This window comes from Denticeps clupeoides, chromosome 6, assembly GCF_900700375.1.
Source record: "Denticeps clupeoides chromosome 6, fDenClu1.1, whole genome shotgun sequence".
Classification (NCBI taxonomy): domain Eukaryota; kingdom Metazoa; phylum Chordata; class Actinopteri; order Clupeiformes; family Denticipitidae; genus Denticeps; species Denticeps clupeoides.
The window spans coordinates 4,217,117-4,243,563 of NC_041712.1; the positions used below are offsets into that span (position 1 = coordinate 4,217,117).

Here is a 26,447-nt window from a genome sequence, read left to right on the forward strand (position 1 = left end):
AGCCTCCATTTTGTTCCTCACTTTTTCATATTTCAAATATTTTAGGAACCTTCCTTTCGGAGTAAAAATTCTCGTTTAAAACGCACGTGACAGTGAACCTTGGTAAAATTTTGTGTGCATAAACATCGATATAAACTGAAAATCTGAACTGTCGATAACGTAGCCGATTGAACAGAGCGGCGGCAAATCGAATTGTTTTGCCGTTTCCCTTAGCGTGCGAGCTAGCAGGCTAACTAGCCGCTGTGTAGTCTACCGGGCCGGCTCGTTGCGCAGGTTTGGAACGCGCGCCATTTTGTAAAAATTTGTTATAAAAAATCCTTATTCAAGAAGATGTTTTAGCACCGCGTGATATTTGAAGAAGCATGCCGTCCGGCCATGGCGATTGTGAACGTTGCGAGCGGACGCGCGTTGTTGGACGCGTACGCGTTGTCGGCTAGCGTCGAGACGAACGCGTTTCTGCGCGCATACCGAGTAAGTTTGTGTTGACCGCGGCTGAGTTGACGGAGAGGCGCTGTTGATTTGAAAACAGAACTGACATCAAGCCACCATTGCCGAGGATAACGCGTTCGGATACCCGGGGACGTCAAATTAAGGAGTCTGGACGTTTTACTTCGCGCCATCTGGGATTTATTGTGGACGCGTTTTCCGGAATAGGAAGAGTGGCGGGCAAAAACAAAGGTAAGTCGCAGCGTTAGCCAGCTGGTTAGCTAGTTAGCCGCTGCATAAACCAAGTGTGGAGGCGGTTGTTAGGGACCTAGCGCGCTAGCCCACTGGCTAACCTTCTTCTTTAGCTCGCCGTGGTCAAAGTTAACACGCTTTCTAAATATATAAAGTTAATAACCGAGCGCCTTGAAACAAAGTCGCCTCGGCAAATCTTCGCCAACAAGGTCAACAGTTGCACTGTTGTGATAGTGGGCTAATGCACCGGGCCAGCGTTTGAAAGTAATACCTGTTATATGCGGGGAGAGGGTTATTAATGCGTCAGTGCACATGAAACTTGGCCGATAGTTGTCACAGCGACAGCTACGAAGCGGGCAGCTGGCGCCGTGGGTAACGTTCCGTGGGTAGCGTTTAGGCCACACGGATGACAAGTGAGCGGCGACAGCGTTCGCCTTCGCGAAGTAAACCAGCGTTACGTGGTCGCTCGCTCGTATTCGGCGCCGCTCGGCGCCTCGTTGATGCCGAACCGCTTAGCCGCCTTTTTGGAAGACGTCGGCTGGTAGCGGCTCTGCTAGGCGCCCGCGTCTGTCAACTCTGAGTCATGAAAGTCTGCTGGTTTATAAGATGGCTATGTATGGATGCGCCGCGTTTAGCGGCTAGCGGGATGGCATTTCGCTCGCAGAAACAGACAAGATATCTGTCCATTTCGGCGTCGTGGAGATAGAACAGGGTGAATAGATTCACAGCGACACTATTCGTCTTTTTTTTATCACGTTTGTCAGTATTGTAGACATCTACGTGCCTGTCGGTCGAATGACAACCGATCTTAAGAAGGACCCTGCTCTCGTTTTTAGCGGGAATAGTTTCTAATAGTTCCGTGCATTTTAAAATGATTACTGCGAACGTCAAACTAAAAATACGCAGTTCGAAATCTGTAGTCACATCGTATCTAAATGTCTATTCAGAAATATTCTAGAAACGATTGTCGCCAACACGAACGTTTTGCAACCAGGGAAGATATTTCGTTTGTGAAGCACTGGAAGTGTAATTCGGTTGTGACTGGATCAGACTCGTTATGTTAGCCTTTCCTAAGGAAAACGACGCCGTACGAACTGTGTATAATTACTATTCCCGCAGATTCGGCGGGATCCGAGTTGCCTAGTTGGGCAATGCGTGTTTGTGGTTTTTAGTTCGAGGGAGAGTACACGAGCTAGCAGGCTAATGTAGCAGTAAATGAAGTTGTATACGATCAGGCCCATCGCACCTTCGCACTAATATTAGCTGTTGCTCTCGCTTGTCCGCCTTCTTTTTTGGTGAGCAGAGTTGCTTTTAATCTTGTGGGGTTTGAAACGTCCTACCGAGTTCTCGTATGTTCTTCTTGTATTCGCAGTGGCACGAATCAGCTGTCTTTTATAGTTATAAATCATCATAAACTCCATGATACAGGTTCTAGAGGGATGCTGCCCTGCATAATTTCCCCCGCTCACCTATTTTCAAACTGGTGTTAAGAGTGCTGCATGGGCCTGGGGTGGATGAGTGCTGTGGTAATCTATGTAGGTTTAAAAGTTGTTTTTATTGTAAGACAGTGTGAAAGACACTTTTAAAATGTCACTTTGTGAGATGATTTAACATTTTAATATGAGTTCCCCTATCTGTCTTTCTATGGTCCTGCAGTGGCTGGAAATGGCGATAGGTGTAAAGAGAGCTTTGGCCATTCTGCTTCACCGTTCAGAGAGAGGCAGCTCAGACAGTCGGATCTGGAATTTGTCCCCTTATGTTGTCATATGGTTACCTCCCCTTTCTCATGCATTTTCCACTCAGTTAACGTCTCACCCTTCCCCTAAAACATTAGCTCCACCGACCGTCATGGCTTCCAAATGTGCGAAACATTGCACTTGCTTGGTGATTGGATGTAAAAATGACACAAATTTATTATTTTTTTAGTTCCATCATGCGAGACTCTAAGAACCAGTGGGTCCATTTTATTCTTTCTGGAAGTACTCTGAGACGACTTCCTGTCTGCGCCAAACAGTGTGGTTGGTGAACAGCGTTGATAATGTAATTTAAACTTCTATAGGCTGCTCTCTTCCTTGTCCCGCCCCTCTCCTCCTCATTAGCATTTAAAGCTACAGACACCGAAACGGCGTGTCCTGTGGATATATCATTGTGGGACTGAATCAAAGTGGCTGTAATTCTGCACCACGGCTGAATTTAAGAGACTTTAGATACAGTATTAGGAGACCACTAAGACTGATATAAAAAGCAAAAAAAAATTAATGTCAGGGGACCTTTAAAGAAATGTGTGCATTGATATACTTGTTGAATCAGTGGCATGCCTGAATGTGGTGCATCACTGAATCATTGGTTGAATAACAAAATGTTTTCAAATATGCTAATCTTTATGGACATGCATCATTTGTGTAGGTTTAATGATTTTGCATCTTTGAAAGTCACAATAGGCACCTTGGTTCATGTTCCACCATGGGCTTCTTCTGCTTGGAGGAACAGGACCCAAACATTGCAAACAGCAAGTATTGACAAAGTAATATAGACAGTTTATGATGTGTGTATGAAGTGTCACTTGCATCACCATGTTTTACACCAGAAGACTTTTCATTCAACAATGTGTCTTTATCCATGTTGCTGGAAAGTGGAGAGCACAAGTTTGACCTTAATGTACAGGCAGCTTGCATTCCATCAGGGCTAAAACCTATTTAAAAGCTACAGAGAAAAAAATAAGAGAATTGAATTAAAACCGTGGAACTGGTTTTAAAAATCACAGTTTGTTTAATTTCTAAGATTAACGTCATTTTGTTCTTGTCATTGTGATACACGGTGACGCAACAAAATGTGCCCTCTGCTTTTAACCCATCACGCTTAGTTAGTCGTGGACTGCATGAAAGGCACCCGGGGAGCAGTGTGAGGGGACACCTTAATCAAGGGGACCTCAGTGGCACATTGACTGTTCGGGATTCAAACCCACAACTCTTCGGTTACAAATCCGCTTTCTTGCCTGCCAATCCACCGCTGTCCCAATTATATAAAACATTAGTGTTTCACAAAAGACAAAATCAGTATGTACAGTATTTGTTTTCTCTCAGCTTCTGAATATCAGCAGAAGGTCTGAAAGTAATAAGGGAGCTTAGTTGTAATTTCTTGTTTACAGTTAGCAGTATATTAGCTGGATTGTGGAGATGCAGAGAACACTTTCATTTTGACCATGCAAACACTGCATTTTGTTATTCTAGCCATAATCATTCGTATGATTTCTGCTGTGAAATTGACAGTCAGGTTTATGATAATTAGTTTGTTTACATTTTCTAAGCAGCCATATCTGCTGCTGCAGAACTTTGGAGCAACAGGCTTGGAAATGGCAGCGCAAAATAAAACTCTGGGAAAATATGTATATGATTGTGGAGTGCTTTACTGCATTTACAATGCTGAAATATTACAGGTCATGCCATTACAATTAAGTGATCATGGCACGTCTAACTTTTCTATGCCTGAATTCCTGAACCACTTCTATTACAGTGAAGCACTGTCTAATTTGTGTGTAAATGATTAATTCAAAATAAATGTATACATTACCATTAAACAAAGTGTTACATGTATCAGTGGTGGCCTAGTGGGTAGGGAAGCAGACTCTTAGGGTTTTGGGTTCAAATCCTGAGCCGCCAAGGTGCCACTGAAGTCCCTTTTGATCAAAGCACCGTCCCCACACACTGCTCCCCCGGGCGCCGGTCGTGGCTGTCCACTGCTCACTAAAGGTGATGGTTAAATTTCGTTGTGCTGCGCTATGCTGTGTATCACAATGACAAAATAACTTTTTTTTTTTTGTTTTCTTACACACCCATATAACTCATTAATTAATACAAAGCAGTGAGTTGCTGGATCAAATCATGCATCAGTGCAAGGTTTCAGGAGGGTATTAAGGATATGACTTAGTATAAAACACAATGAAAAATATATAGTATTGTATACTACAAAATATATCATACATTCATGAGAATAGGGATAAATCATGAATTAATTTTAAACTGGAATTTGTGTTTGTTTAATTACAATAGTCATTAATTAATAGTTTTTGGGAGACATGTTTTGTGACAATTCTCTGCAATGGTTCAATGTTCATAGGTTGTCAACATCATGAAAGAGTAACCTGTCAGGTGATTTTCTTTTCACCTGTTGATATTTGTTAAATATATGATCATAATGATTTAGAAATGGGTTTGTCAGGTTTCAGTGGTACACATTATAATTTCTAATGTTATCCACTTACAATTTTATAGATCATGCTATTGCATTTTAAATTACAAATGCCATTGTCTACTAAAATTGTAAGTAGATAACATTCATAAGTGTTTTTTTTTTTTTTTTTTTGTACAGCTAATTAAATGTACCAATATTGATTTGACAGGTAAAGGACTTTAAAGGTTCCCTGGCATGAAATTGTTTTTGCCAGAGCTTACAATCAGTAGTTACAGGGACAACTCCCCCTGGAGACACATAGGGTTAAGTGTCTTGCTCAGGGACACAATGGAATTAAGTGGGATTTGAACCTGGGTCTTCTGGTTCATAGGCGAGTGTGTTACCCACTTGGCTACTACCACCCCAGGCATTGACAGAAATTACATCTTCACCATACTCAATGTTAAGCGCAGACAGGATGTCATGTAACCTTTCATCTTTACACCTATCACCATTTCTAGCCACTGCAGGACTGTAGACAGTCTAGGGGAGCTCCTATTAATGTTCAATAACCTCACAAAGTGACATTAAACCTTTAAGCGATTCAATTGTGAAGCATGGTGGATGTTTTGTCTGTTATGTGACTTTTGCCTAGATATGGCAGGCTGTAGCCATTGATTCAACTTTAAACTGGGCATCAGAGTTGAACTGAAGGTGGTCCTTTCCACAGGATAACAATCCTGAGCAAACCAGCAAATATACCAAGGAATGTCTCCAAAGGAAGAAATGGAGAGTTAGGCAATGCTCTACTTAAAGCCCTTATTTGAACCCCGCTGTAATGTTAAGACAGAAAACCCCAAGAAATCTTCCATCTGAAGATATATTGCATGGAGTATTGTTTACGACAATTAGCAATTTGATGTCGTTGACCTGTGAAAAGTTAAATGACAAAACTTTGCAATTCAGAGAAAAGTGCTGATAAAATGGGCTTAATTGTGAAAATGTAGTTTAAAAACAAATATTAACTGAAATGAAGAAAATTGGTGTTGTGTCCAAGATATCTTTTGAATTCAGAGATATTAATATAACTAAGTATAGTGAATTAATGTAGCTGCAAATTAGCCCAATTTTTGCATGAGGTACTCACTGTCTTAATTCTCTTAATATTATTTTTGCTGACATTGGCTTTAATTGAGTAGAAGTTGTCATAACTTAAATTGGCCTGTCATGAACAATTGTTTGTGGTTCTGTATTTGGCCATACTGTCCTTCACAATCTGTACATTTTAGGTCATGCTCAAATGAACCTATATGATAAAATGAACCACTTGTAGCACAGAACGTGTACATTGCTGGGCCATGAGTAGCTTTACAAGCTTTACTGACACGCTGAAGTCATCCTGAATTGATTTTAGTCAGCCAGGTTTAACACCCAATGCAGAGAAAACTGACAATGTTTTCAAATAACAGAGCATGTAAGTGAATTCTGACAGAAATAAGTGTATAGGCAATTTGTTCCCAACCCAGTATCTGCAATTAATGCACCAAAATTTAAATAAGTATGTAATGATGCTCTCAACTTGTGGGATTTTCGCTATACGGTTTTCCTCACAAATTTCCCCAATTTTTTTTGCAGAATGTGGTGCAGAACAAATAGTAAAACAACAAATAAATGGTTACTCAAAAATAAAATCTCTTCTAGTATAATATCCTGTAAGTATTGAATGTCTAGCTGTTTTTTTATGTATTTATTATTCTTTAAACATTTATTAACTATTGCTTTTGTGAAAGAAGGCTGTAACTTGCGTGATGCTACCCAGCAGACACAATACGCAGGGAACAGTCAAAACTGCCAGTTACACTGCATCGTTACATCCCATGTTTAACTGTCAAAATCAAATAATGATCCAAAAATAGCCAAGTTATTCTGTAGTGTGCACTTTTTATTTATTTTTTACTTTTTCATTTCATCTTCCCAAAATGAAGTAAGAGAATGTCTTTATACAGTTACTCTGAGGAATAGGCATGTTAGAAAATACAGATATAGCAATATATCACTATATTTATTTTGGCTTGGAAATTTTTTTTAATATACTTTTTTTTTTTTTTTTTTTTTTCCCCCTCACTGTATCTTCTCCTACAGTTTTTATTGCACAACCTCTAGACATTACACATTTGTCTGAACCATACCCAATGTGTAAGAGTATATATACAATAGTGTATGTTACTTTTTTAAGTGACCTGTGATTGCTCGCATGCCACTTTTTTGACCAATTTTTCCCATTGACTTAACATTTCACCCCCACTCATTTACATTATTTATCAGACGCCCTTATCCAGAGCGACTTACAATCAGTAGTTACAGGGATAGTCTCCCTGGAGCAATTTAGGGTTAAGTGTCTTGCTCAGGGACACAATAGTAGTAAGTGGGATTACTACTATTCTGGTTCATAGGCGAGTGTGTTACCCACTAGGCTACTACCACCCATCTTTATCACTTTTTTAATCACTACATCCTTCCATTCAGTGTCATTCTTTTTACAGAGCAAAGTGGTCACACTTTCAATAATTATCTTCCAAATTTACCCCCATGCATTTTACAGAGCAACAATGGTAATGTTTTCATTCTTTCAACCACCACATATTTCACATGCATTTAACCAGTTCAATCACATTTAACCTCATTCCACTCATCCCCCTTACCGCCACTTCTCCTTTTCATCTCCCATCTTCCCATTGAAACGCATTCATTTTACAAAGCAACAATTGTCATATATTCAGTCTTCCAACTGGATAATTGACATGTCCCAAACATCACTAAATTTAACGTGACTCATCGTGGTCATGCCCCCATTAGCATTTTTGATGTTTGCATGCTAGCATTAGAATGTTAACATGTTAATTTTTCAACATGTTCCAAATGTCATTGTGACCACACATTTTTAAACAGTACTATTGCTTATGTAATCCACACAGATTGTTCACAGTATCAGCTCTGTTTTTACATTTTAAGACAACTGTTGAATATTGCAATATGTACAGTTTCACAATATAATCATATCATGATAAGTATACGTATTGTGAAATCCTGGCCAATACACACCCCCACTGAAAAACATATATCACAACGCATTAGCGAACATGTTGAATCCCATCAGCATTTATAGTTGGTCCTCTCCAGTTTTGCCTCAGCTATAAAATATGCACTGGTTTTTCCACCTTGCATTAGGCACAAATGTTTTTGCAAAACGGATCTGTTCTTTTAGTTATTATATACTTCACATATCCGTATTTTCATGTGTGGCCTCTAATTTTTCTTGATCTAAAACCAGTTTTATGAATTTTTTTTTTTTTTTTTTTTTGGTTCGTGATTACTACAGAATTGAGCTAATTTCATGTACACTCAAATACTGCTCGTAGAGAGAATAGTTGCTTGAAGTTGAGGTTGTCCATAAAGTGCAAAATTTCACTGGCAAGGGTGAAATTTTACAGATAAGAATACACTTAAAAGTGCCAGATATGATCAATATGCAACACTCAAAAGGAGTAGTGAATCCTTTGGACTTTTTGAAAGTGTGTATCGGTACACCTTATGTTTACGCCTATTAATTTTTATTTTTTTTAATGTTCTTTAAATAGAATAAAATCTCCCGTGCACTGGATAAATAAAGTACCCAGCACTGGACCATCAACAGAAAAAAGACTATCACATGGTCATCTGAGCAAGGAGACTTTTCAGAAACACATTAGAATCAGAAAACTTAATTAATCTTGAGGGAAATTGCTTATGCTTCAACTGCGCAGAGGGTAAGACATACATTTATGAGTATGAATAAAAATAAAATAAGCACTAAAAATGCAGTGCTGATTAGAAAGATCAAAAAGAGGACTTTTGTATTAATTTCAAGTAAAGTTGTTCAAACTGGACACGCAAGACATACTAGTGCAACAATACCAGTCACAGGTTTTATCTTTCAACAGCCAGTATGAAATCAATAAATATCTATTTAAATAAGTAAATAAAAGTTAACATAAGTATGTAAGTTACATTATGTAAAGTGTCCGTGCCATGTAAAGTGCTACCACATGTGACAGAATCTTTTATTGCCTTGAAAAGAGAAAGAAAAGCTGTCCTTATTACTGTGTTAAATAGTCATACAGCACTGGGATAAAAACTGTTCCTAAATCATGCTGTGTGTGTGTGTGTGTGTGAGTGTGAGTGTGTTGTCTTGTCTTGTCTTGAGTCCCCTGCCAGATGGCAGAAAAGTGAAAAAGGACAGTGTCTGAGGGCGATGTCTGAGACAGCGCGTGGTGTAAATGTCCTTTATTGCAGAAAGTGGTGTGCCAATGATCCTTTGCGCCGTCTTCACTATGCTGTCTTGTGCCTTATTGTAGATGTATGTATGTATTTTATTTATTTATTTTTGGCACTAGTTTGGCAGTATCTGGCAACACTGCCTCCCTCTGTGCTGTGCTGCATTTAACCAAACCCCCATGTGTTGTGGATAAGGGGTTTTGTATGCCCTCAGATACTTCACATGGGCCTACAGGGTAGCGCTTCACTTCATGCGGTTGTGAATTAAAATTAGGACCCTGGATGCAGAGTTAAATTTGGATTATACATATATTTATTATCATTGGCAGTCCGTCTAAATGCTAAATCTTAGGATGTCTGGGTAGGAAACTCTGTAGGAGGTATACCAGTTTGATGGTGTGAATTTAAGCATTCTGTGCTGTGTATCACAATGACAAAAATAACTCTTTCACTTACTATTGTTTATGACTGCTATGACTAAACATTCATACTAGGCCTGAAGTAGAACGGTTGGACCCATTAACAGTGCTATAGTAAGAGGGCATTTGACCACTGTAGTTTTTGACCCCAAATAAAGTTTGGATTGAATTGAGTAAAATAGGATTCTTAATTGTGTGATTTTATTGTATTATACGCTTCATATCTTCACAGTTCAGAGATAGGATTTTTATTTATTTATTTATTTTTATACAGCCATTAGTAGCCTCTATGATTGACCGGGTTACACTACATAGAAAATATTTATATTTTGCGCTGAATACCAATAGCTGAAAATAAAAACCTTTCTAGCATGTGTGGTCCTCATAATAATTTTCTTAATATACAGCAGCTACATTATTTTACATTTATATTATGTTCATTTATGTTTATGTTCACTGTGTGATTCTGCAATTGCAAAAGAATGATCTTTCATCACTGTTTACTATAATTTAGAGGTATACATGGGTTCTTGAACAACAAGATGATATTGATTGTAGAAATTAATGCTGCAGGTTTGAAGTCATACTAGCATTTTGGAGGCACACATCTGACCTCTGAAGGTGTTTTCTGGAATCTGGTAGCTGATCCTTGTTGTGAGATGGTGCCTCCTATAGACCCCGCCATTTCAAAAATACTCTATTGGGTTGAATTCACACTTTGGAATTTAGTGACCAAGTGAACACTTGATCTCTGGTCTCTTTCAAACCATTTCTGATTTTTTTTTTTTTTTTTTTTTGGCGTGACCAGTCTCATTATTTCCACAGTTAAGTTGTTGAAAAAGTTGCTGACTTAAAATTACCTCTATAAATTGTCTGACCAATATGCAGAAATACAAATTAAATCAATGCTGCTAATCCTTATACCAAAATTTATTTTACTTTTCATAATCATAATTGAGATATATTATGTTACTGGTAGTGTGTAGTGTTACTTGGGTTAGCGGGGAATAAAAGTGTTTACCGGTGTGTTTTCATTCCTATTAATGCGGTCTTTGTCGATTTTATTTTTAATAGTTTCTTTCTTATTGCAGACCTACACCAATGATTGTGCTGGAAGTAGACGTATTAAACCATCCAACTGCGGTCAAGCCAGGGTTATTTTCACCTGGATACCACTTGCAAGCTGGTTTAGGTATGCCAATGCTCATTTATCTCTAATACACATGATATAAGAACATGGTCATTTTTTTTGGTCTGGTTCACAACAATTAACACAGAGATTATCAGTTTTTGAGCTATCACAATAATATAAGAAAAGTTGTTCATGCTTATTGTTGAATTCACTGACATTAGGAAATCCCAATTACTCCCCGTTAATTTTTTACTTCAAAGTGAGATTGTAAGAGGGAAGAGGTTTTAATATTGTATAGTCTCACAGGAAATAAATCATTTTTGATACGTACTGTATATTTTGCTATTATGCCATGTATATTATGCTATTACTGTTTTTAAGTTGCTGTCTCAGTGCAGTAACACCTCCATGAATGCGAAGCAGTATTAATATGTAATTATTTGTACATTTTATTTGTATGCAATTATTACTGTATTTTATTTCCAAAATGGTTCACAACTTCACAGCTTACAAACTTGTTAAAGGTCTTGATCTGAGAAGACCAGTTGCTGAGGTTTGGGATACGATTTAGCTGCTTACTCCCGGGTCTTCTTTATGTCTTCCTACGTGAATGACCTCTCTATGTAGATAATAATTTTTAGGATTTTAAACTTTTTTTTTTTAATTTAACCAATAGCTTCACAAGTCAAAATCTAGACTGTATATTTCAAGGTACTGTAAACGTTTTACAATGTATTCAAGTTTGTTCTTCTGCTGCATGACATCTTTCAGCAGATCAATGTCAATATCCTGCATCACAACAGAAATTATGCCTTTATGGCATTTATCAGACGCCCTTATCCAGAGCGACTTACAATCAGTATTTACAAGGACAGTCCCCCCCTGGAGCAACTTGGGGTTAAGTGTCTTGCTCAGGGACACAATGGTAGTAAGCGGGATTTGAACCCAGGTCTTCTGGCTCATAGGCGAGTGTGTTACCCACTAGGCTACTACCACCAGGATCAAGACAATGTAGAGAATCAACAGTCAAAGACAAATCTAGGGCTCTGGAACAATGTTGAAAGGCATATAGTAGCAAATTGAAATCAGCTGACAATATATACTGAATGAACATACCTTTCTTAATTTCTGTGATAAATGTATATGTTTATTGAAACAATGCCAATGCAAATGGAACAGGGTGCATATTTTACAGCTATGGGCATTACAGCACAATTACTCTACAGCAAGCCAAAACAAGAATCTTGTAATAAATTAAGAACTGTAATGAAACTACAAATGTTTTGGCCAAAAGTGGTGACAATGATGCTTATGTTAGACACATCAATGAGCGTGCTGGCATTTTGTGGTGCCAACATAATTAACTACTGTAGTAAGTTTACATGGGATCAAGATATTATTCTGAGTGTTCCCTCTGAACCTTTTGCTTAATTATGCCACTGTATAGCCCACATTCATTTTATTTCAAACAGAAAAATAAATTCATGATTACATGTGTTATAGTGCTATATGTCAAATGGAAACATCAAAGGGTAAAATTATTAGAGCCACTGCACCTCAGTTCTTGGGTTGCATCTTGGGTCGCACTTTCGAACCAGACCTTATGCAATTAGACTGGTGTCTGTGTGTGGATTTGTCTTTTGAAGTTTAATTTTGGTCACATTCAAGAGTACGTTCTAGTTGGTATTGAAAAAATTGGTTGATTACAGCGAAAAATAGTTCTCATTTCCACAAATTTGCTAGTAACTAGTGAGAGCATTGCACACTTTCAGACAGGCAGCAGCAATTCAGATATTGTGTTGATAGTATCTTCCTATTTTAATTACTAATATGATAAAAGCGCTCAAAAAGCATTAACGAAAAATGCAATATTGATAGTTTTATATGTGCATGTGAAAATATTTGTGCGCAAAGACATTTCATCTTTGCACAGTGAACATAGTCTCATTTACTTTTATCCAGAGGGTTAGAGCATTGACATTGCATTAGAAATAATCACTTGTGGTAAAGTGAAAATTTCATACTAATCTCTTCATCAAATGGAAATGGACTAAATAAAATAACTTGAAACTGGGCCATATCAGTTTGGCAGTTCCTTTGCTGGAACCCAAGCTAATCTAGGTATTATATCTTCAGGTAATAGTAAAAATGATTAATAAAGTATTTTTTTATAATATGCTTTCACCAGTCTGATTATAGTACAGCTTTGTGCCTGTAAATGTGGTGTCATAGAAGGCTACTTCAATTTCCATACACCACAGAAAGGTGGATAAACGTCTGATTTACTAATTAGAGAGTGAATCGTAAAAGTTTATGTAAACATGGCTTTTCTGTGCCTTTTTCCTATTAGGCTGTGGTTTGCTGCTGGACTCTCCTTCCAGGATGATATGAGATTGACCAGACGACGATGCATACAGGTTGGTTTCCAATTTTAACATATTGTTTTGTCTTCAAAAGTTCTGATTATCCAAATTGTTATTGAAAGGCTACAATAAATAAAACATGTTTCTTTGGTAAACTTTTTTTTTTTTTTTTTTTCCTTTCACATTTATCATCTTTTCATTAGTGCTAATACGTGCTAATGCCTCTAGGTCTTGATTTTGAAGAATTGAGATTTTGGAAAAGGCTGGTCAATAATTCAATAATATGAAATGCAACTTAAAGTAATTTGTATGTTTAACATTCTCATTAATATATTTCAAACACTCTTAAAATTATTTAACAATACTGAGATCTTGTCCTGGTAATAGTAGTAATGCTGAAATCTGGAACATATCTATCAGATATGCTTGAATGTAGAAATTATATAGGTCATTAGGTCATTCTCATCCACTAACTGCTGCACTTTTTGCATCATTTTTTGAGCTGGTTCTCTTTGTGCAATTATTAATACACTTCTCCATTTCTAATAGTCGTCTTTCTTTTTTTTTCTTTTTTTTTCTTTTTTAAACCAGCAAATAACCTGTTAAATGGAGCTGGGAAATGTGACAAAGTGCAATTTCATCTCTTGTTTATTACTTGTTTTCCTATTGGACAATAGATGGGCTCTTTGCCCTGGCAACAAAAGTGGGTTATTTGCATACCTGCCTCTGATTGGTTGGAGCAAGTAAAGCAAAAGCCAATCTCGCAGCATCATCCTAGTGGTAGGCTATGCTAATTAGGCACTGTTGCTGGGGTTCAGAAGGGTGGTTTCTCTGTGTAGTTCTGCTGCATTGTGTTGCCTGGTGAGAGACGTTGATAAATGGGTACTTAATGATCTGCAGAATTCCCATTCACTACAGACAGTCTAAGATTTCAAAATAGAACTGAGAAGGTCAAACTGAATCAATTGTTTGAAGCTTTGAATTATTTACTTAAACTATATTTCATTCCTGCACAATAAATTGCTTTCATTGGGGTTATACTTGTATTACCATTACGTCTGTATTAGATAAATGTGTAACTACTCTGCTCTATATTTGGAATCTTTACATTTTCCTTTCCCCTTTTCCTCTGTAACACATTTTTGATTTATAACTGAAGGCCATATATTCATATATTTTTCAACATTTAAAACAAATATGTAAAGCAATAATTTCTGAGAAGGAAAACTTCATGGCTCTATACTTCAGGCTGATTTAAAATAATAATTCACATTTTTGAGCAACCTCAAAAAATTTTAACTGTTTAGTTACTGTTTTCAGGTTTTGGGGGAAGGTACATTTGAATGGTCACTAAATCACAGATTAGTTTATGTATTTCATTTCTCTTTTAATTTGCTTAATAATCCTAATCATTGTGAAGCCTTGTGACACTTTATTGATCAATGTACACAGACAGACTACACTAAATTGAAAGACTGTCACCTGTTTTACTTTAGAGTATATCAGTTGTTCTATCAGTTTATTTCAGAGGATACCACTGGTGAGCTGGTGTTACAGGCATGAGGCTGAAAGCAGAGTATGGCGGCTCCTCACATCAGTGCCACTGTGTCACATTACAGCACAACAGTTGTATTACTGCAGCTTGACCACAGGTCACCACTTATTGCTGCACATGTATGACTGAATACAAAATACTTTACTGGTAATTGTTATTATGGCAACATTTATGTTGCAGCTGTAAACAACCAATATTTATAATGCTGGGTCATTTTAATTCAGTATTTACACTTTCATCACTAACATTGTTCTTTTCTTACTTAGATCATTTCACCTTTAATGTGGTTGCTTAAACAGATATTATTAATTATCAGTGGACAATTTGTGAATACATTGATCTATGTGGACCATGTGTACTGTACTGTAGAAAAGGTTTCTGCCAGAAAATGGATTTACACAATCATGACTGATGCTAAAAAAAAAAAATCAGGTTTAAAGTTCTAAAGAGGAGAAATCATGAAATGTGGATTATTGGTTAAAAGTGATATTAGAAACTGATGCTTTTAAAGTGAAGTGATTTGTCATTGCAAATAACGAACAGCAGTGTGTGGGGACTATACTTGGCTCAGCACCACCTTGGCTGTTTGGGATTTGTGCTATATAAGGGACTAGGTTTGGTTGATTATTTGTGATGAAATTTTTTTTTTAATGATAAAAAAATAATGTTGTAGAACCAGGGCTATATCATTGTCATCACAGTCTAGATCTCAAATCAGGTTTATAGTAATAATACTAGATAGATAAATAGATTAATCAGCTTTGCAGGAGCCTTGCTTTGTGCCTATAAAGTGGTAATTGAGAGTGTAGTTTTTCATTCTGTTAATCCCCCAGCAAGGAGTACCCAAATCTGTGCACCTTAACTTTGGCGTCACATGGATAACATAAAGATGATTATTTTACCCAGTGTTGGTGGCTTGGTTGTTTATTCACGTAAATGTTAATGCATGTTGATACCTTTAATTTTGGGTTTCCATTTTTTGCTTATTTTCTTTCAGATGTGCCTAAAAATGTGTAAATAATATGCACTCAATTACACCAAAAAACATCCTAGATCTGAATGAATGAAATATTCCTATTAAATACGTTGTTTACATATACATAGTTGAATGTGCTGACAACAAAATCACACAAAAATCAATGGAAATCAAACCGCTCCATCGTATGGTCTGAAGATCCCCAGTCAGGCTACCTGTGGCAGTGGTGGCCTAGCATTTAAGGAAGCGGCCCTGTAATCAGAAGGTTGCCGAATCCCGATCCCCCGAGGTGCCACTGAGCAAAGCACCGTCCCCACACACTGCTCCCCGGGCCCCTGTCATGGCTGCCCACTGCTCACTAATGGTGATTTCCAAGAGGACACATTTTGTTGTGTGCACCTGTGCATCACAATGACAATCACTTCACTTTCACTTCTGGTGAGCACATGGAGGGCTGTGCGGCTCCACAAAGAAATGCCACCCCACACCATTACTGACCCACTGCCAAAACGGGTTGTGCTGGAGTATGTTGCAGGCAGCAGAAGGTTCTTCACGGTGTCTTCACATCTGTGAAGACATGAGAGGGCACCACTGGCAAATTTGCCAATCTTGATGTTCTCTGGCAAATGCCAAATGTGCTGCTTGGTCTTGGGCACAACCCCCACCTGTGGACGTCAAAGGCGACGGTAGTGGTCCTACTGCTGCTGGGTTGGTGCCCTCCTCCGGCCTCCTCTACTGATGTACTGGCCTGTCTCCCGGTAGCGCCTCCATGCACTGGATACTGCACTGACAAAAACAGCAAACCTTCTTGCCACAGCTCACATTGGCGTGCCATCCTGGATGAGCTGCGCTACCTGAGCCACTTGTGTGGGTTCTAGACTCCGTCTCATGATACAACTAGAGTTAAAGCACCACCAGTATTCAAAAATGACCAAAACATCAGCCAGAAAGGAACTGAGAAGTGGTCTGTATTCACCACCTGCAGGACCACGCCTTTATTGGGGACGTCTTGCTAATTGCCTGTAATTTCCACCTGTTGTCTATTCCATTTGTACAACAGCATGTCAAATTGCTTGTCAGTGTTGCTTCCTAAGTGGACAGTTTGATTTCACAGAAGTGTGATTGACTTGGAGTTACATTGTGTTGTTTAAGTTTTCCCTTTATTTTTTTGAGCATTGTAGTTAAATTTCAAATGGGTTGCTAAATATACTTTGGTTACCAGTAATATATTTTAATGGTCTGATTTTCATGTGTTACCCAGTGAAAATGCAATTATTTGCCATTTCACATAAAAAAAGATTTTTTCAGATTTTCAAAGTGAAGTGATTTGTCAGTGTGAAACACTGCAGCACAGCACATGGTGGACACAATGAAATGTGTCCTCTGCGTTTAACCCATCACCATTGGGGAGCAGTGGGCAGCCATGAAAGGTGCCCGGTGAGAAGTGTGGGGACGGTGCTTTGCTCAGTGGCGCATTAGTGCCACAATCCCGCCAACTTCCTTACCCGCTAGGCCACCACTATCCCTTCCAATATTGTGTTTAATGGTATGGTGGTATGGAATGAATATGTAAACCATCTTTAATTGGTTGAACCTTTAATTCACTAAATGTTTCTACTGTTCCTATGAAAAATGGCTTCCTGGTTTAGGTTTCTGTGGTGTTTTATGGTCTGTACTTCTGCACCTACACAAGTTCCTTTTGAAATTATTAAATAGATATGAATTGTTGTGCCATAGATTTCAATGCTCACTAAACTGCACGCTAACTAAATTACTTCAGTAACTGAGTAGGATTTTGTTCCTGTTGCTCTTTAATGGCGAGATCTTTTTCCGTCATCCTGTGGCTTGATTGCCAGAATGTGGACACACAGCGCTTTAAGTGACACAGCAGTTTCCCAGTCTTCAGTAAATGGAGGTGAATGGAAGGGCACATGTGTTGGGCTCCACAGTGTGGAGGCTAGCGTTTATGCAGCAGAGTCATAAATAGCCTCAGACTGATGGTCTTACTGGCAGCCGCTATTAAGGCTTTTTTTCTTTTTCTCTCTCCTCCCCTTATCTCTGTGTTTCATTGTAGCCCTTTTTTAAATCCTTACTGTGTCACCAGGTCATGGACCACTGACGAGTGAGGTAGGGTGCATTGTCAGGTTCAAAAAGTTCATCATGATGTTTTTTGTGTGTGTGTGTCCTAGGAGGAGAGACTTCAGCATGCAAACCTTCATCTGTCCGACTCGCACCCACTTTTTCTTTCCATGCTTCTGGACTTCATATGGCTGCTCAGATGCCTCATTCGCACCAGCAGTACAGTGACTGCCACCAGCAGACTACTGATCCATCTGTCACAGTACTGCCTTACAGCGAGCAGGCTCAGCAGGCCGTGTCTACCCAGGTATGGAGAATGCAGCTGTTTTAGCCATGTAAAGTCCAGCTCAATGCTTCCACACCATTAGAATATTCTGCATTTCAGTTCAACATCATATGTACTGTCCAGTAGTCAGTTCATGTTCAGATGTGCCTCTGGGCCCTAGATTTTCAAATTGGACCTTAAACCAAACATTTGAGTAGAGCGAGGCGTCATATGGCTGGGATTACCTGCCTAGTGCCTCAGTGACCGTGGGAACTATGGCACATTTATGTGAGAGATGGGTAAACTGCAGTGACCTGTATATCTACTGCCACAGTAAATCCTCTGCTCTGTTCAATATGCTTTAAAAGCCTGTGAGTTGATTCCTGTTAAACATTGTGATTTCCCAGAGACGAATGCCCCAGTGTTTTCGTGACCCGTCAGCAGCCCCCTTGAGGAAGCTCTCTATTGACTTGATCAAAACCTACAAACACATCAATGAGGTAGGACCATTTTGCACTATTTTTTATGTTATCATGTATTTATAGAATTATATAATATCTCAGATTAGTGTATCCATATTGTGACCATATTGTTCAGTCATGGTTGTTGTTCCAATTACTTGTTTGGATTTCTACTTGTTTGCATCTCTTTCATACCACGGAATCACTGTAAAAAATTGCTCATGATGTCTGCTTCATTTTTATTTTATTTGTCTGAACAATTAGTCAATTTTGGTAATTTCTTATAAAGCACATTCAAAATCTTTTTTTCAAAAATTTCCAGTATTTTTTTAATGAAGGTGATAAAAACAAAATTGCATACGCACATGTAACTTTAGACAAGTTAAGTAAAAAAATTTTTTTTTTTACAATTTTAAATATTGATTATTTATCACTTTTGTCACTACATAATTAAGGATATTTTGTCATAAACATGATGATTTTTATTCATTAAAATGTCCAAAATGATAGAAAAATGGTTAATTAGATGTAAACATTAATGGAATATCCATTAATATGAAACACAACAATTGCAGTAAAGATTGCTTTTTTTAAAATGATTTGTTTGTGTTGAGGATGTGCTTTGACTGCTTTACTGTAGAGTTTTTGGTGTTGTGGTCAAGTTACATCTGGTAGCGAAAAGCTTTAGTCAGGAAACTTTTCAATCCAAGCAGCTCTCCAGGCAGCCTTTAACAAAATGTTAATGTTAAGCGACTGGGATTCTGTATTCGTTCTGTAACCTTTGGTTTTAGCACTGAAGACAGTCGCATCTGCCATTCTTTATTCCGTGTCTGTCCTGTGTGAAGTTTGAGCCGTTCTTACTGCCCCAGTTTGTGTGTGGTCATGTGACTGTGACTGCATGGCTACGTCTGATTGGTGAAATGATGTCATGTGATTATTTTGCTATGTTGCTATGTATTTGCTATGTTAATGTTTTAAAAAGTAACGAGTCAAGTGTTACCCAATGTAGTGAAGTAAAAGTACAGTTTCCTATTCACAAATGTACTCAAGTTACAAAAATACTCATTACTACCCACCTCTGCCTGCGAATCCACATTAATAGACATTACATCACTGATCAATAAGATTCAAATGTTGAGTGTTTTTCCTTTCAGGTGTACTATGCAAAAAAGAAACGCCGACATCAACAGGGTCAAGGTGAGGACTCAAGCAACAAGAAGGAGAGAAAACTCTACAATGATGGATATGATGATGATAACTACGATTACATTGTGAAAAATGGGGAGAAGTGGATGGACCGATATGAAATTGATTCATTAATCGGCAAAGGGTCTTTTGGACAGGTAGGTGTGTGTTTGTGTATGTGTTTCATCTGTCTTCTTTTGCAAATGAGACACTTTAAATCTGTGGTTAGTCTTCCTTCTGAGACTCTTTTTGAGCATGTTTATTTGATTTCGTCTGGTGTATATATTTTTCTGTCTCTCCCTCTCTCTCTCTCTCTCTCTCTCTCTCTCTCTCTCCCTCTCCCTCTCCCTCTCCCTCTCCCTCTCCCTCTCCCTCTCCCTCTCCCTCTCCCTCTCCCTCTCTCTCTCTCTCTCTCTCTCTCTCTCTCTCTCTCTCTCCCTCCCCTCCCCTCCCCTCCCCTCCGACCCTCTCTTTATAGGTTGTTAAAGCTTATGACCGAGTTGAACAGGAGTGGGTGGCAATTAAGATAATCAAGAACAAGAAGGCTTTTCTAAATCAAGCCCAGATTGAAGTGCGACTCCTTGAGCTCATGAACAAGCATGACACAGAGATGAAGTACTACATTGGTAATGATGGGATCTTGCTTCCTTATGTCATTATGTGCAGATTGTGTGTGAAAGTCATAAAATCCTATTAATTAATTACATGCTGGTGTAATGGTCTGATAGCAAAACCTTAAAGCCCAGTTCTGCTGTCCTCTGGACAGAGAAACTGTTAAAATTCCAGCTGTCCCCAAAAAAACAATACATTTAACAGATTAAAAATAAGAGGTTTAAATGTATACATTGTTCTGATGGTGGCTTTTATTAAACATGAAATGTATTTTTCCCAACATTTAAACATTTCAAAGTACTCTATAATTTTATTTCAAGCCAAGAGTTTTACTTTTAATATTTGCTAAATGGAATTTGGGACAGAGTATACATTTTAATGAGCTCCTGAGAAACAAATTAATCACACATTAGCTGGAAAATGATGATCTGAAATGATCAGTGCCCAAAAGAACTTTCATGAACACTGCCATTGTGTTGTTTTTCAGTGTAAAATGGCAGCAGAAATGTAAAAGCACCTTATATTCTATGTTCTCTTCTTTTTGTTCCTTTTGTACAGTTCACCTAAAGCGCCACTTCATGTTTCGGAATCACCTCTGCTTAGTCTTTGAAATGCTGTCCTACAACCTCTACGACTTGCTTCGGAACACAAATTTCCGGGGTGTCTCTCTGAACTTGACCCGCAAGTTTGCCCAGCAGATGTGCACTGCACTTCTGTTCCTTGCTACGCCAGAGCTCAGCATCATCCACTGTGACCTAAAGCCGGAGAACATCCTCTTGTGCAACCCTAAGAGAAGCGCCATCAAAATCGTGGACTTTGGGAGCTCATGTCAGCTTGGACAGAGGGTGTGTTGCAGGGATTTTATTTGTACATATTTCTTGCATGACTGCTGTAGGCTTGCTTTGTCACGTGGTGAGATAATGAAATTCTTCAATGCTTTTTTTTTTTTTAAATAGATATATCAATATATTCAGAGTCGCTTCTACCGGTCCCCTGAAGTTCTGCTGGGAATGCCTTATGACCTGGCCATTGACATGTGGTCTCTGGGTTGTATACTGGTGGAGATGCATACCGGAGAGCCTCTCTTCAGTGGAGCGAATGAGGCATGTTTCCTCCACTGCAGATGTGTTTCATGTGTTTGATCAGATGTGTAAGTGGTTTTCTGTGAACTAATCTGAAGTTTTGTCGGTCTAGGTGGATCAAATGAACAAGATTGTTGAAGTCCTGGGCATCCCTTCCAATCACATATTGGATCAGGCCCCTAAAGCAAGGAAGTTTTTTGAAAAATTGCCTGATAGCACGTGGACTACAAAGAAGACCAAAGATGGCAAAAGAGTTAGTTACAGATGTTGGATTCAGCGTTTGATGTATTCTACAAATTAAATGTTTCTTTTTTAAACCTTCTTCCTGTTTTTAAACAGTACAAACCGCCAGGAACTCGAAAGCTGCACAGCATCCTCGGTGTTGAGACTGGAGGTCCTGGAGGGCGACGAGCTGGGGAGTCGGGCCATGCAGTAGCTGACTACTTGAAGTTCAAGGACCTCATCCTTCGAATGTTGGACTATGACCCCAAGGGTCGTATTCAGCCCTACTACGCTCTGCAGCATAGCTTCTTCAAGAAGACCGCAGATGAAGGCACTAATACCAGTAGCAGTGTGTCCACAAGTCCAGCATTGGAACAGTCGCAGTCTTCTGGAACCACATCCAGCACTTCCTCCAGTTCAGGTGCGCTCGCCTCTTCACCTGGTCATTTTAAACATTATTAATATCCGCAGCTTTTTCCCCAAGTATGACCTTTTGACCCCTACCGTATTTGTTCCCAGGAGGATCATCTGGGACGAGCACGAGTGGAAGAGCGAGGTCAGACCCCACACATCAACACCGGCACAGCGGAGGTCATTTTAGTGCTGCGGTGCAGGCCATGGACTGCGACAGCCTGTGCCCACAGGTGACTAGCAGCAGCAGATACATACTGCTACTCGAAGAATAATACTTCAGATTTTTTACTAGTGTATTTAATTACGGTAACATGTTTCAGAAACATTACGGCTTTAAACAAAAAGTCGTGAGTTTTGTTTTAGCGATTTATTATATATATATATATATATATATATATATATATATATATTTTTTTTTTTATATCATGCAGGTAAGACAACAGTTTCCTCCACCTGGATCCTGGGTTGGTAGTGACGGACCACAGCAGGTCACTGTAGAGACTCACCCTGTCCAGGAGACCACCTTTCATGTGCCTCCCCAACAGCCCCAGAAGGCTTTACACTCAATAGCAAGCAACAGCTCTCATCCACCACACCACCACCACCATCATCACCACCACCACCACCACCACGCACAAGGCTTACCAGTACGACCCCGGCCTCGGCTCTACAACTCTCCCACAAATAGCGCCTCCACGCAGGATTCCATGGAGGTGGTGCACAGCCACCTGTCCATGACCTCCCTGTCTTCCTCTGCCTCCTCTTCCTCCACATCTTCCTCCTCCACTGGTAACCATGGCCATTCGGCCTACCAGAACCGCCCAGTTGCTGCCAATGCCTTGGACTTTGGCCAGAATGGCAGTATGAACATGGGATTGGGTGCCTTCTCGAATCCCCGCCAAGAGACTGGCATAGCAGGACATCCAGCGTACCCTATTGCCACGAACACGGGGCCTGGTCACTATATAACGGAGGGTCACATGGGCATGAGACAAGGCATTGACAGGGAGGAGTCTCCTATGGCAGGAGTCTGTGTTCAGCAGAGTTCTGTTGCTAGTTCGTGACTTATACTAAGAATGTTTTTTTCTGTGTGTGTTTTTTAAAGTGGTATTTTCAAAAACAAAAAACGTGCATAGAGAACAAAAAGCTGCTTAAATTAGAAGGGAGATTATCACTGAACCGCTACCACAGTGCAGAGTCCTCGCTGACACCCCCCCTCCCTCCCCCACCACACTTTTTAATACGTGATTTTATGAATTTCCTTTATGAAGGCTTAAATTTAAATATGAAAGCAGTATCATATACTTTTCAATGTTTTTATCCGTTCTTATGCACAACATTTTAAGTTGATCATTTACTTGTTCATTTCAGCTATGAGATTTTCCTTGACGGTTTGAAAAGTAGTATGAGCATATTTTGATCGATGTTGGTTCTGTAATGCTGCAATATCCTAACATGTCTCAGTTTTAGAAATTCTTTCCCCACTGTCTTGGGTGGATTAATTAAACCCATTTTGTGCAATTCCACTACCCAGGTGTGAAAATTTGAAATAAATACAGGAGATTAGTAGTGAGGGTCCGACAATTGTCTGGGTTGCTCTTCCTATAGAGGTAATCTGTAGTTCAGGCTGGTCCATTGGAATCAGGAATCTGGGACCCACGTCAGCTGATGTGGCACTGAGCGAGCCTTGGGGAAGTCCGTCAAAGCAGCCACCACAAAGTTAGGCTCTGGCTCAACCTCGGAGAAATGGTTGAATTTTTTTTCCTTTTTCAAACAGGAACCTTTCTGGCCTTATTTCTTGGACTTCAATTGGAAAAGAAGCAGTATGTGTTTTATTTTTTATTTTTTTAAATGAAAAATAGCTTTTCCTGTATTTTTCATGTCTGGATTACCCTTAATTCCTAACAAGGTAAACTAGAAAATGGTGTTTGAACATGGTAATTTTTGAGGCCTTTCTTTATTAAATATCTTTGACTTGCAAAGCCCCTGCGTTTTGCCAGTTCTTGTAAGTTAAGAGAAGTATTATTGCAAGGTGGATGGAATTAGCTACAACTGCTCCCATTTTTCTGCTTTTTACTTTGTTCCTTTCCTTTGCTTTTATTCTTCAGCATGTGGTTCCTTCAACAGAGCTTCTGCACAGATGTCCTCTGTTCCTCTTGAAATGAAAACATGCAGAATTTGATGTGACCTTTTTTCTTCTTGTTTTGTTTGCCTCACAATTATGCTGTGAATTTTACAAGATTTTTTGTTTTTCCTTTTGATAATTTATTGTACCAAAGCTGTTTTTTTTTGTTTTTTTTTTATAGCACATAGATGTCTGTAACCAATAATGTAGCAGTTCTGCACTTTGACACAAGGTGTATTAAGACCTTTTTTAAATGTCAGTAAAATGGCTGTATCTATTGCTTTAGCAAAACTGGAACTGTTGTTTAACTCAATACATTTACTGTTAGCTGTACCCTGGGCAGAATTGGTTGTACCTTTTCCATAAAAAAAAAAAAGTTAAAAAAAAAAAAAAAAAAAAAAAAGACAAAACAAAAGAAACAGAACAGAACAATTTCTCATCAGTAAATTTTCTTTCTTGTTGTACAAGTTTGAGGGACAGTTGATGCAGATACTGGTTGTTACTCTGCGGGTTCCGGAGTATCAGGATATTGGTAGCTGGTATCTCAAGATCTTTTATTTTATTTTTTTTAATTTTGACTTATTCAGTTTTTATTTAATCGAAGGTGAGAGGACCATGTGCATTAATCAATTTGTGATCATGGATTATAAGGCTGTTTTAATTGTGCCTGAACTATCTGGGTAATACTGCCTTAAGCTCCTCTCACAGCCTTCATGGCAGTGGCCTAAACGGTGAAAGGCCCATCTTTCAAAGACAAAAAAAAAGAAAAGCAATTCAAATCACGCGTTCTGAGGCACTGGTACTGATTTGTTAGTCCGAAGCGGTTTTCTGTCTCTGGCTTTTGGCCTGGACAGAAAATCGTGAGCAGTAAGCGCCGTGTAGGAACTCGCATGCCCCTCCTCCTGGAGGTCCACACTTTTGCCCAAGGATATTAGGGAAGTTGGCCAGCTGCAAATTCCGTGGGAGAGCAACAGATTTAAAAGTTAAGGTGTCCGTGAAACACAGGCTTCAGGTGTTTACTTTTCAACCCCATTTTAATAGTTGAAATAGAATTTATGTACATATTTATATTTTTTTAATAAAGGAAGTTTAGAACTCACTACTTTTTTCCTAATGGTATTTTGAGTACATTCAAGCCAACATTGAGACCATGCAGTGGAAGTTCTTCTGTAATAGTCAATGGGTAACAGTGCTTCCAGGCCAAAGTAGTTAAAATGCCAGTTAAAATGCAAAATTGTAGGGATTCAATACAGGAGAGTAGATATTCATTCCTTATATATTATAGACAGGGTATAGTGTGTGGATGTATGTCTACGAACCTGGATGATCACAGTGTTTTAAATGACTATATACATATACATAAGCAATTATGTATGCATATTACAGGAAACGTTTTGTGTTCACTGCCACTCGCTCCCGCAAGTGGGTCCTTCTCCAGTCAGGCTACTACAGGCCCTTGGGCGCCTACACGACCTGCAGCACTAACAAACCTCGAATGAAAGCCCCGTCAAAGCTCTACTCAAGAAAAATGGTTTTTGTTTCCATCCCGTGACCCCGCCACACGCCCCCGTCCCTGCCTCACCTCCCCGATAGCCAGTTTGGTGTGATTTGACTACATGGTTTGGTTACAGGATATCTGACATGCACTGTAAAGTTGAACAGCATGGAAAACTGATAAGCACCTATGTCCACAGATTGTAAGATCTCAAGACTTGCTGTGTATATGATATGTTACATAAAGGTAGAAATGGACAAGCCCTTTGTATTATATTCAAGCGGTATTATGTATGATAAAAAAATGTTAATTAACTTGTATTGGGTCTTTTCTCTTTATTATGTCCGTTGTCTGTTTTATACATACATGGACAGAGTTTCTCCAATATGTAGATATCAGTATTAATTTCCTGTAGGCAACTCTAGTGTTACTGCTACTGTTATTGTTCTTATTGCTTTTGTTATGCAAGAATATCTATATACATGTACAGTGGGTACAGAAAGTATTCAAACCCTCTTAATGTACACACAGCACCCCATATTGACAGAAAAACACAGTATTGTCATTTTTTGCAGATTTATTAACAAAGAAAAAAACCTGCTGCACTTAAGAGCACAGTAATAATCCTTAAATGGAAAACGTTTTTGACGACCAGAAACCTTCCTAGAGCTGGCGGTCCAGCCAAACTGAGCTATCTGGGGAGAAGAGCTTTGGTGAGAGAGGTAAAGAAGAACCCAAACATCACTGTGGCTGAGCTCCAGGGATGAGGTTGGAAGATGGGAGAAAGTTGTGGAAAGTCAACCATCACTGCAGCCTCTCCTCGGAGCAAAACACATGAAAGCCTGCATGGAGTTTTAAAAAAAAAAAATAAATTTGAAGGACCACAAGATGGCAATAAAT

At 38.9% G+C, this 26,447-nt stretch overlaps 1 protein-coding gene across 3 annotated transcripts; it reads left to right on the top strand.

Moving 5' to 3' along the window:
- The first annotated feature begins 25 nt into the window (after nucleotides 1–25).
- On the top strand, nucleotides 26–25,861 carry dyrk1aa (dual-specificity tyrosine-(Y)-phosphorylation regulated kinase 1A, a). Of its 3 annotated transcripts, none has more exons than XM_028982372.1 (13): nucleotides 26–273; nucleotides 10,673–10,773; nucleotides 13,064–13,130; nucleotides 17,797–17,993; nucleotides 18,359–18,451; nucleotides 19,567–19,755; nucleotides 20,076–20,223; nucleotides 20,768–21,054; nucleotides 21,166–21,312; nucleotides 21,404–21,544; nucleotides 21,631–21,934; nucleotides 22,033–22,157; nucleotides 22,359–25,861. In XM_028982372.1, the coding sequence occupies exons 3-13, from the start codon at nucleotides 13,121–13,123 to the stop codon at nucleotides 22,989–22,991; spliced, it is 2,274 nt and encodes a 757-aa protein (XP_028838205.1). In that variant the 5' UTR covers nucleotides 26–273; nucleotides 10,673–10,773; nucleotides 13,064–13,120; the 3' UTR covers nucleotides 22,992–25,861. The 3 variants fall into 3 exon arrangements, with proteins under 3 accessions (XP_028838205.1, XP_028838204.1, XP_028838206.1); XM_028982371.1 differs by lacking the exon at nucleotides 26–273 and adding an exon at nucleotides 289–678; XM_028982373.1 differs by lacking the exon at nucleotides 26–273 and adding an exon at nucleotides 1,117–1,390.
- Nucleotides 25,862–26,447: the final 586 nt, after the last annotated feature.